The sequence below is a fragment of the Dryobates pubescens genome, chromosome 14 (genome assembly GCF_014839835.1).
Source record: "Dryobates pubescens isolate bDryPub1 chromosome 14, bDryPub1.pri, whole genome shotgun sequence".
Taxonomy (NCBI): domain Eukaryota; kingdom Metazoa; phylum Chordata; class Aves; order Piciformes; family Picidae; genus Dryobates; species Dryobates pubescens.
In genome coordinates this window covers 21,160,808-21,173,489 of record NC_071625.1, presented here as the reverse complement: position 1 = coordinate 21,173,489, position 12,682 = coordinate 21,160,808, and the positions used below count along the sequence as shown (strand labels likewise).

General features: G+C 39.7%; 1 protein-coding gene across 2 annotated transcripts in view; it reads right to left on the bottom strand.

Annotated features, from left to right (window-relative positions):
- Positions 1-4,641: 4,641 nt before the first annotated feature.
- Positions 4,642-12,682, bottom strand: part of ADCY8 (adenylate cyclase 8) — a 110,813-nt gene continuing 102,772 nt past the window's right edge. For both annotated transcript variants that reach the window (XM_054167521.1, XM_054167522.1), the window contains 3 exons: positions 9,137-9,229; positions 6,765-6,879; positions 4,642-5,150 (listed from right to left, as the gene is read on the bottom strand). In XM_054167521.1, the coding sequence (XP_054023496.1) occupies positions 4,663-5,150; positions 6,765-6,879; positions 9,137-9,229 (696 nt within the window). In that variant the 3' untranslated portion in view covers positions 4,642-4,662. The remainder of the gene's footprint in view (positions 5,151-6,764; positions 6,880-9,136; positions 9,230-12,682) is intronic.

The window sequence follows — 12,682 nt, the reverse complement described above, 5'->3', positions numbered from 1 at the left end:
GTGGATCTCACAGCCCTTACTTAGAGCAAATGCAATGGGGAGTTATTGCTCTGAACACCAAAACATGTACAGAGAAACAGCACAGTGAGATGTGATGGGGTGGGAATAGTGGAATGCCTTCAGAAGTAATTAAATTTCTTTCTTGATGCTTGACTACAGAGTATTTTGCTAACATCAATGAAGCAGTTATATAAGTGATAGGAAAGCTGAGTAGCTAAGTTTCTATCAGTGAGCCACTGGTTTGCAATGCCTTCCACAAAGCAGAACATATAACAAATTATATGTTTCCTGAAGTCTGAATTGATGCATGAAATGGAAAAGATTTGCCTTCCTCATCTTCACTTTGTACTAGCAAGAACTGTGAAATAACCCCAGGACTGAAGATTCTGCGCTCTTCTATTTTGGTTGTTTATTTCAGTGGTGAAGAGATAGTGCCTGTCAGAACTTCACATGTTGTAGAAAGCCTCATTTTTCCCTTATCAGGGGACTCAGGCACTTGCATTTGAATAAAGTATAACTTCCACAAAGGTCTGTATAATCTTGTTTTGGATTCCTTAGGAGACAATAAATTCACATTTTTTTATAGTGGTTTGTTCAGTGGTTAATCATGTTCTCTGTCAAAAATGTGTGCTTTATTTCTAATTTGACCTTGTTTAACTTCCCATCATCATGAGAGCATTCCTTAAACACTAACTGAACTGCTGCAAGTTTCAAGTAGCCAGACATATGCATATTGAATTTCCACCCTTTCCCTTCTGTCTGCTGACTGTTCCACTGTCATATTTTTCCCCTCCTCCAGCAAAGCACAAAGCTAGGGAAACCACAAATGCTTAATAGCATTGCTGCCTCTGAGCAACAGAAGAAAGATTGATGAGGAGGTTAATAAGTTGACTGTGCAATTATAATGCTTACCATGTACCTCTGACGATGGTTAATGTGGTTATTTCCTGCTCCTGTGCTCATTTCACTGCGTGTTCACCAAGCCAGCTCTGGAGCAGGCTCTATGCTCACTGCATGGCAGCTTGACAGTGATGGGATGTGTGGATATTAGCCACCTTTGCTGTGCTGTGTATTTGTATAAACTCCTTGACTCCCATTGCACTTGGGAAAGGCAGATGAAGTTCTGCTAATGACAAAAGGATTAGATAAGATGGTTCTTTTGCTGTGATTTTCAAAATTACTATGAAGTAATCAGGAATGAATTAAAGCTGAGGACAGTGAGTGATATTTTTTCCCCTCTGTGCAGGGGATATTTTATTTAATTGCTTTCTTTTCCCTGAACACATCACTCTAAATTTAGATAGCACACCTGTCACACTGTTGTTAGCAAAGGTAAATTCTGTACTGTCTTGAGTCTTCATTTGAGATAAGCATAGATACCTTGACAGGTATCAGTGGAGTTCTGGATAGATATTACTATAATGGGTGAATGGCATAAATAAATCAATACTAAAACCATTTCACCATGCTGCAAACAAGAACTCCTGCCACAGAAAAGGTCTTTGCTAGAATATAGGATTGATTGTTGCAAGCATGCAGTTGGAATATCACAGAGTAAATATTTTTGGTTCAGAACTATTGTCCAGATTGTCAATACTTAATCTGCTTTAACGATTGGGAATGAGCACTTCTTGGTGTAGTGGATTGTATGCTGCATTTCAGAGGAGAAATCTGTGCATCTCATTCTGTCTGTTTAGAAAACATTCAAGTCATCAGAGCTTGTGGCATGGAGCTTGTTGGAGGGACCAAGGTACAAATTTCTGAGCAGCCATCAGTCTGCTGTTTGTTTCTGTAGTGCACATTTGTAGAAAACATTAAGGTGAAATCAGAGAGCATAGCCAGTTTCTGCCAAGGCTTTCTTCTCTTAATGGGGAAAACCTATAAAAGTTCTCAATATTGGCTAGCTAGTTTGGCCAAAGAGTTCCAATATCAAGGCAATTTACCTTTATTAACCCTAGCATGCATGTGTCAAATGACATTAACCAGATGTTTTGGCTTTCTAGGTCCTCCCTGTATGCACAATTCTATTCCGTATGAACAAGAGACCCAAAAGATAGACTTGTGAGGGAAAGCTGAATGGTCTAATGGTACCATGATGTCATGAAGTAAAGCTAGAAAACTGAAAGCATAAATAATAGCTGCTGCTCCACTGAAAACAGGTGCTACAATGAGAAACATTGTAAAACCTTTAAAGTCATTACACCTGGATGAAGAACAACCAGTGGAATCACCAAGGTGACAAATAGCCATATAGTGTAGAAAAGTAGTCCCAAGCAGGGATTTACCTATGGCAGTAACAGGTGAAATGCCTCATTAAAGAATTACACATGACAATGACCTGGTTTAGCACAAACTTTATCTGGTCAACACAGATTCATGATTCATTAGCAGAAAGTTTTGCTTGGGAATGCAGTTATGCTAATGGGGATTTTGAGAGGGATAACACAGAAAACCATCCATGCCCATGATAAGAAGCAGATTTGTGCCCCTGCTAAGGGGCAATGAAATTGCCCTCACAGCTCTAGTTGCCAATCCTGTTATCTATTTAACACCTTTCACTCACTGCTAATTGCCATCACAGAGGCTGGCAGCAGTGGTGAGAATTAGAAAACAGTTCAGCTGGGATTTTAGCAGGAATTAAATGTTTGGAGAACCAGAAATGAACCCATCCAGTGTAAAAATAAGCTGTGAAGGAGAGGACAGCAGTCAATGAGCTATTTAAACCAGTACTAACTTCCTTCTTCAGTGCCTCAAATAGCCCTGTAAGTGTGAAATTAATTTAACCGCTTCAGATGCTGGCCCTTCCTTGTCTTCACCTTCTACAGTGTCAGCAGCAGCCTGGGTAAGTTGAGGGGATCAGCTTTCCTTGTGTGGCATAAAACCCGGTATTTGTGGAGATTCAGAGGAGTAATCAATTTTTAATGTCCTCAGTTACTGGCAGCATCCTCACTGGGTGTAACATTTCAGGCTCTCTGTTCCGTCCCCTCATTCAGTGCTACCATTTTCAGTGGAAGCTCCTTGGCAATTTTTATTATTTTTCTATTCCTGAAGATGGCACTCAGCTGATTAAATTTCACCTCACATAGCCATTCATTGGGTTATTTTGCAGTGAAAAGCATGGATTTTTGCCGTACTACAATGAACCACTTTCATGTGTTGGTTCTTTTTTTGTTAGTAGACAGCAGAGTCTTATAAACTGTAGGAATTAAGGTTTCCTAGTTGTATTAGCCTGAGGTGACAGATCCAGTGGTGATGCTTCCAAGAAACCCCAGTTTTCCTTAAATACTACATAGCACCCTGCTAAAAGTGAGGCCTGCATTTACAAAGAATCTGTACATCACACTGTATTGGTTGTGTGAGATCTTTCATCTGGGGATAGCTGTGGGATTTACTTTAAAGATAGTATTTACCGAGACAAACCCAGAGCCTTTGAGCATACAGACCTGATGAAAGGCTCACTGTGCACTTTACAGCTCAGTATGAATCATGGCACCGATGCATATAGGAACCTGTGTTAAATATTTACTGTTTCCAAGGCAAAGTTAGTTAGCTATCCCCCCAAAGTTATCCTCCTTTTGATGTAAGGCTTATAAAACCTTGATGTGCCATTGCACCATCCTGTCAGGACTGTCTCTGTGCTGGCACACAACTAGTCTGGGGTGTTCTCAGTCCTGCCCTCTTCTCTTCTTGGGTCAGCTGAGCAGGAGTTTAGTGGTGAGCTGAATTTCAGCATATAGTTATTTTACAGCCTCAGACAATTTTTTTTTTTATTTTTTATTTTTGTTTGTTTTGCTGAGAAATCAGACTGGTGATGGTGTTAAGAGCTAAGCTCTGCAAAGTGGTTCCAGTAAATTAGGTAAGTCCCTTGACTGGCAAATAGATTCATCTGTATACTCCAGACATGTCATTCAAGGTGTAATTCTGCCATCTGTTCATAAGTGTCTTATGCTGCTCAAGATACCATAGCTAATCTGAGCCCTCCAAACAGGACTGACAGATGTGGCATGGTGCCTACAGGAGAGCCTCAACCTCCTGGCTTGGATGCAAGAGGTTAGATATGCAGTCACTGGTGAGGAGGGCACCTTATTATAAATGCCCACAGCCACTCAATGGAATCAGTGGGTTTAGGGCAAGATTCATCTCTCCTATCTCCCAGATCCCCACATCTGGAGAGACAGCACACCTTAAAATCCTTTGGCTGTATTGATTGGCTTTTCCCTGGATGTTATGGAGACCAGACAACTAGCTTTGATGTATGTAACTGTACTCAAAGGCAACTAAAGGTGAGTAGAATATTCACTTTCCTTATGTCTTTGCTTTCACCTGTAAAGTGTTGACACTATTCCTTTCTTTCCCCATTGTTAACTCCCTACATAATCTTTGTTCCAGATCCCTCCAGTCAGAGGTCTATTCTTGTCCCTTTCTCCACAGCAGAGTGGTGGCCTACAGCTACTATGTCTGGACATTCAGAGACTAACCACAACTGCAGGGAAAGATGCTGGCAATATTTGTTAAAACGTAGAAATGTAAATCTTACTGAAATATCACACCAGAAAATAAACACACTTCTTCTAAAAAAAATTAAACCTTTTTTATTGGTATATTTATTTTTATATAGAAAAGAAATTTAAAAAAAAAACAAAACCACAAATGAAATGCTGATTATGGCAATTCAGTTTTGTCAGCCCCCTCTGCCTGGGCTGCTGCCTCAGATCCACCAGGAGTGAGCAAAGTCCTCCGGTTATAATGTCCTTTTATGATTCCAGAATTATTGTTCTCATTAAGGATTTGTTTCTGTTTTTGCCTGTTAAGAGACTGCACAAGTCCTAATACAACAGCTGCTAACGAGTACTGTCCAGTCAGTTTTCTTGGTTGCAAGATTAAAGGATTTGGTTGGACTCTTCCTAGAAGAAAATATGTTTTGATTTTTCCTTCCTGTTCACTGATGCCTTTGACATAAATCTCTCCTCGGTAGTCGAAGGCAAATCCCCGGTCCTTCAGGATCAGATACGTTTCTTCAGGCACTTGTATTCTGTCACTCACACCTGTGCTGTCCATTCGACTTGCTAAATTAACGGTTTTGCCCCAGATATCATATTGGGGTTTCTTAGCACCGATAACTCCTGCTACAACAGAGCCATGGCTAATCCCTAGGAAATACAAAAGTAAATTAAAAGGAAAATAAAGGAAAAAAAAAAAAGGAGAAGAAATAGGCAGTTAGACAAGAATGGCTGAAAATCATATTTGCACTCAAGAACCAGATGAAGCCCGGTTCACAGATACATCACTAAGCTTAAGGAGGACGAGTCTATAAAAAGAGAGTAAAGGGGGAAAAAAAGCCAGGAAAGCTAGAAAATATCCAAATCCAATATCCACACAGTTATTTTACAGGATACCTGTCTCAGTGGAACCACAGTACTTGTGTATCATCTGTATTCTGCACACTATTGTCAAAGCTCCTGCAAACTGATTCTTATGTAGTAGGAAAGCTCTCTCTGAGTTTACACTTGAAGGCAACCTTGTCAGTACTATAAAGTCAAGAAAGCATATTCTTCTGTTCCATGAAGTGAAAACAATGTTCTGTGGAGCTGTACCGTGCAAGATTGTTGCATAGATTCAAGACAAGCAGTAATACAGAAGAGACTATTTTTTTTCTACAGCATTGATTTAAGAACCCATTCAGTAATAGTGAAAGGATGAAAAAAGATCTTAGTTTTTCTCTTTTTTTTTAAATATTTGTTTTTTTTTTACATTGATGATCCAAATGATTTCCAGATACTGATGCAGTCATGCTCCATGAAATTTTTGCAAATGATCCATAGTTACTAAAAGTGGATACATGTTCCCTGAGAAACCTTGGGAACTGAAAGTTTTCTGTTCTAAAGTGTTAGGATAGTGCTGATCATGGATAGCTCTGCTGCGTCCTCCCATTCTGTGACTGGTGAATATACTTCCCCTTTGGCAGGGCAGGGTTGTCTGTAAAGGACATATTTCTTCTAGGTGTTTTTTGGTTTTGGCCAGTGAACAAGTCAACGTGAGAAGCCCTCACATTTACTCCTGCTATGTGCCATATAGCCAGGCCATCTTTTTGTGTCCTGTCCTACTATTCATCCAGGGTATCCCATCCCAGGATAATAAGTTCCCTATCACAGCAATTCACAGCAGCTGCCTCTGGTCAGGTCTGAACTAGAATTCAAATTTTTTTGTGCAAAACCAAAGTACTAGACACAGAATTTAGGACAAGCTACTATTATCTGTTTACTGAAGAAGATTCTAAACCAAGGAGATTAATTAGAGACTGCACAAGCTAGTATCAAGCTTGGGGTTAGGTCTCTACTGCGCAGTTTACTTATTCACAATTAACAAAGACATCCTAATATTTAATCTGACTGTCCAGTTCATTCTTCCTCTGAAAATAACAAAGAAAATAAAAGCAGGCATTGAAGGAAAGCAGCTCCCCTGAAACAAGGCAGCTGCTGCCGAACAAAATGATCAGAGAAGGTTCCTGGAACCTTGTCCCCAGCATCTGATTATTCCTTAGGCTGTGTGGTCCTGCAACCCTCACCTCAGGGCTCATATTCTGAAAATGGAGTAGTTCTTATTTCTAATGTTGCCTGGGATGAAATCAGTTTGAAAACGTAAGATACAGTATTTGGAGTCTCTTAAACTGTGTATGTCCTTGCAGTGCTCCTAGGACATGTTTAGAGAGTTGGATGCTTGCAGACAAGCCCCCATTTTAATTCTCATCTTTGAATTGTGCTTACCAATACGGAGTTCGAAGTTGTTAAATGAATGCTTGTTGATCTCCTGTATGCTTTCATTCAAAGCTATGGAGAAGTCGGCCAGAGCACACAAATGCCCCCATTTGTCTTCACATTGCTGAGGAGTAAGTTACAAACCAATATGTGAGAGAAGTTTTGTATCTGCCCAGCTCCCATCCATCCCTAACAAATGCCTGGTATCTTAATTTGGAATTTGTAAGAACAATCTCAACACACTAGATTCAATAGAGGCAGGATATTATTAATGGTAATACCACCCTTTTATATTGCAACACTTGTGTACCTGGATACAGAGAAACAGCATGAACTACCAAAGAAAGTAATGTCTTGTCAATCGTCTGACAGGTAATCATAGGAATTAATAAGGCATGTGAAATCTAAAGCTGAGAAAGAAAGTATAAGGAGGATTGAGATAGCTCAGATGCAAGGATGTAATTCTCCTTTGCTGAAACTGTTACCCAGGAAAAGCAATATTTCAGTGTGCTCAGGGATGAAATAGTGACAGGAGCAACATGGCAAGCCAGGCAACCTGAGACAAGTTAAGTGGGAGAGGAAAGGCTGTTCTGTAGCTCATTAATTGACTCTGCTTAGAGCACTTAACTCACTCCCTGCCCCTTCCCTTCCATTTCCATTCTTACAGGCAGTCAATATACAGATGGGGACCAGGAGAGGGTTTTAGTCTTTCCGCAACACCAACAGACCAGATAATGGGGCAGAGACTCTGAAGGGAGGACAGGGAACTCCTTAACTCTTTCTCTGAGTGCGCAATAGAGTAAGAAAGAGCTTGTTTGTTCTGGTCCAATAGCCGTACGATGCCATCTCAGCTATTCTAAAGCCAGGTAATCCTTTCATCAAACAAATTTCCAGTCCATAGGAATGAAGCACTGCCAGCCCCATTCCTTGGGTCATGCAATCCAGCCCTTTGCAATTTTCATCACACTGAGTGTTTAGTATTGAATATAAGCATTTCCCTGGCATCACCCCGTTCTGTTCACACCATGCTCAGTCCTCATCCTTAGTGTCACTCAGTGCACAGTACATCAACTTTCCTTAGCAACCCTATCTCTTAGGTACTAACAAGGTGATAGACAAGTATATATGAAGATAAGTATATTTAAAATTTACATAATACCACCATTAGGCTATTATAGTTCAAGAAAATGGATGAATTATCAGTCTTGGAAATACAGTGCAGATTTTCCTCCTCTGAAATTTATCCACCTCAGGAGTCAAAAGATATGATTAGAAGCTGCATATTTATAACTATCTACCTCCCTGATGTTCAGTCCTTCTTTACTCATCTCTGCACAGAAGCATTTTGAGTTGGAACAAACAAAAATCTCATGCTTGTCTAGTTTGGCAGATTTCTAGCTGTCAGAATCACTTGTTACTCTGTAGGTGGGAGATGCTTGGCTAGTTACACTCCACATATTTTATTCTAAACATACAATGGAAATTTTCTCATTTACAAAGCTCACAATAATCTGTTTCCTGCTTTTCTGTCAGTTGCAACCAATGTGGGTGAATCTGATTCCCACTCTGTGATTGATCTGAGGCAGCACATCCTTTTTTGTGGTGCTCTTCTTTGGGGAGAAGCACTGGTTGTCAAGCAAGACAAATTTCAGCAACAGCCATCTTTTTGCTGGATGTATTTTAGAGCCTTGTCTTATTCCTTTGGAGACCCCTTTTCCAGGGACATTCTTGGATGTAATTATGAATTTCTCTCATCTGACTTATCTGAGGTTTACAGCTGTGACTGCACTTATCATCTGTGGTTCATTTTTCCCTCAGCTTGGTTTGCAGTTTTGCAAGTGAGAGTAGTATGCAGGCTTCTGACTTTGTGATGTTCTTTGGTTGAACTGATGGGCCTGCTATCTTTTTGATGTGTAGTTTATTGCACTGTCAGTAGATATACAGCTACACCACAAAATGTAAAAATGCAACATTACACTTTCATAACTATGCCTTCAGTTAACAGATCCTCTCTATTCACAGAAGTTGGAGGCTGTCAGCTGGATTCCAGTCTGAATTACAGTGGTAATTTAGACTATGTCCGAAGACACAGACAGATCAACTTTAGATTCACATCAATGTGACTGAAAGTAGGTTTTCTTTTTTCCTCTCTGCCATTAATGTAAATTTGAGGAAAGAATTTATGTGACTCTTGTTCTCAGCACAAGATGACATTTCAATTCATCAAGGAGGGCAACTATTGTCTGTCAAAAGGCCCAAACGCCTGTTTTCTTTTGCCAGATGTAGTTTTATGAACATCACAAAGGTAACACTAATATTTTCTAATATGAATAGCTGGACATACCAAAAGCTTTGTTTCTTCAAGGACATTATTCTCTTACCTGTTTTTCCGGTGATAATCCTGACACGGCCATGTACGTGCTGCCGATTGTTTTAATTTTTTCAATATCTTGAAATCTCTCTTCACCTAGTAACTAATACACATGTAAAGAAACCACTGTTACTGCTGTAATTCTTAGTACAAAATGCTTCTACAGATATGGAAATGAATCCACCCATGATATCTTCCTGCTGGTCACAGTGCACAGTTCATTCTGGGTTCTGGATCACACTGAGCTGGGACACTTTGCTCACAGAAAGCAGTCAAGCTGAATTCTGCTGTACTCTGTAAAGCCGTCTGGTAAATCACATAATGGATTATACAAGGCATGCATGTTCCAGTGTAACTTAAATGGAGGTATAATCACTGAGAATTAGTGAAGACAAACTCTCTGAGTATGCATTTGTGAAGGTAAGAAGACTCAATCAATGAAAAGTGTTAAGTCTTCTTTGGAGGAACTCAGTTTGCAGATTAAGTGATGCTACTGCAACAATCCAGATATGAGACCAGTGTTAAAGGGAATTCAGTCCACTTAAGATAACCATTTTAACTATCTTACAGAGTCAATGGATGGAGATGCCTCCAAAGAACTTCTATGTCCTTCTGCATGCCATACCTCCATGCTTCCTTCTTCTTACTGTCACACCTAACAGTGGGTTGATTGTGTCACTTGATCTGCAGTTTTGTTATGTACTTGTGCCCCTTCAGAAAAATACAGGGAACCAATGGGAAGAGGTAAACACCTGTATCTATTTGGAATAGCTATAGCTGCTAAGTAGGCATAAAGAACTTGTCATGCAGATGGAGAATCTGCAAGAAGAAGACTAGAGTACTGACTGAAAGAGTTTTTTCTCCATGCCAAGTCCATATTCACAGTTTAGGACTTCCCATGAAATAGGAGCTAGAGCCTTGTACCTCTTTGAGAGACCTAAGCAGAGTTCTACTAATAACTCTGTCAATGACAGTAGAGCTTTATGTGGGATACAGGCAGGTATCGCCTCATCACAGCCTCTGAAAAGGCGTATAGCTGATGGTAATACCAAAGCAGCCCTACAAACTTCACAATAAGCAGTATGGTATCTAATAAAATTGTATTTATATGGTTGAGTTAACCTGGAAGAAAAACCACAACAAAACAACAAAAAGCACTTCACAGAGAAAAGGGATTTCAAACATTCTTCTCTAAAGGCTCAACTTAGCTGGAATTTAAATGAAAAAAAAAAAAAATCTTGCTGTGGTCAGGTAAAATGTAATGAAGCATTTCCCCCTTTTTTAATATGTGCTGGTGTGCAATCTTTTTCCATCTTGTGGGTTTGAATTTCCTGTCAATTAAGAACTAAAGGGATTATTTCATTCAAAAGAGAAACATACCAAAGGTATAACATGAAATAGCCCCTGCCATTGAACTATCCACGGTGTACGTCAGCCGGAGCGCTGGGGTCTTGGAAGCTTTGCTGTTCGTGTACAGATATTGCACCATCTGTCTCTAATGGGAGGCTGCACAGCATTGTGTGCAGGGAATACAAAGCCATATGGTTAATGGCTCTCTTCCAAGTAAGGAAAGTCCAAAAACTTGACCTGTTTCTCATTTTTCTTCAAACTGCCAGAAAAGCCCATTATCTATGATTCCCTCCTACAAGGGCAGCTCTTCCAACTGCTCTCTTAAAGAAAAAGGGCATTTCTTGGAGCTGTGCTTTTGTGAGCAGTCTGAGAGCACCAGGTGTGTGGGCAAGGGGAGAAAATGGTCTTGGTTAAAAATAGCCTATATTTTCATTTCCAGATGGTTGCTGGAAGCACAATAATTTAAAATGCATGATAAATACCTAAAATGATTCTTTAGAAGACAGAATGAACCTATTGGCTGTGAGGCAATTTAGAAGAAATAATCTCAAGTTATGATTTCCCTTCTTATTCAGTATTGTTTTAAAATTCCTTCTTCAAATATAGGTTTATTTACTGATTACTTTCTTCGCTGTGTGACAAAATGATGGATTTTCAGATTAGGAAAATATACTCCAAATAAGTCCTAAATCAGCTGCTATTTCTTATGACATTTCAAATAGGTTTGCTAATTTAGCAGATAGTCAAGGGAACATTTTTAAACACTGGAATGTGATTGCAAGGCAGCTAATGGCTTAATGCCACGACTCACATACAGCCAAGGTTACATGGAGGGCAGACCCTGGGACACACATGCAATGAAACATGTACAGAGCAGTACAAAAGGGAATGTTCCAGGACGTGGCCCACAACTGCAAAGTAATCAGTGAAGTCTGAAAGCAGGATCTTGCATTCTTCTGTATCCTCTGTTTGTGGCAACTTATTATATTAAAATCTGTTGTCATGAGCACTGTTTAAATCACTGCAGGATAAAGAAAATGGAGGGGGAAAAAGAACCCATGAACTGAAGAGCTCTTATTAAAGCACAAATCCCAACTGTAACATCACTAAGGTACATAAATGATAGATTAAAAAGGCTAATAAAGAATATTACATTAAAAATCCAAAACACCAATAAAATCCCCCAAGACTCATAATCTTCAGGTGCAATGTTCCAATATTATTTTTTGGTGCAACCTCTCTAAGATTACAGCCATGGGTAATTATAAAAGTAGATTTGCAGCGTTCGTTTTTTGATGTACGAACTGTTCCTGTCAGCACCTCCTGCTTGGGTACGAAATAGGAAATTATATATAACTGCATTCTATAATGATGCTGCACATCAAATTAAAAAAAATAATCCTCAACACCTCCCATTATGCCTCAGTCAACAGGAAGCCTGGAAATTGTGGAGAACATATTTGTGAGCCATCAGGAGGAAGAAGAAAAAAAAAAAAAGTAAAGGCTGTACTTTGAGAAGAGACAATCACCTGCTCCCCAAGACCAACTTTTGGATTGGTTTACCCTGGCTCTGTAAGAAAGACCCAGTCACAACCTGACTCCTCTGTGGGCTCCTAGTCCACGCAGTTGTTGGCAGGATCTGTTTCACCATTCACTATTTTTTGCTTGACTGGCTTTGTCTCTCTAACATAGGTCCACTACCTGGAGAACAAAATAACAGATCTGGATTGTAAACCTTCTGTTTCGTAGTAACAAGGAAGCTCCTCTAAAAAGAAAAAAGAAATAACCCAGATCTCCTTCTTGTGTACCATTAACATTTTCCAAAGTGGGTCAATTTTTACCACTGCTTTAATTTAGAAACATCTTCTGGGCCCTGTGGACAAGACCATGCCTACTACTATTATCTATGCATGGAAAGGGAGAATTTAGACTGTAGAATTTGATTTGAGATTAGGAACTCAATTCAGGTGTCTGAACATAGATGTCTGAAAACATAGTGACATCTAGAGCATGCTTCTCTGAAAAACCTCCAATGGCTTGCTCCAGAACAGTGTGTTTTCTAATGGTGCAGCATGTGTGCATCTCAATTCACCTAGGATATCTCAAATGGCATCATGACTTACACTTCTGTGGTAAAACTTCTAACTTTGGGTAGCACTACAGAGACATTCATGAGATGCTGAGAAGCAACATTTTCCCATGTCTA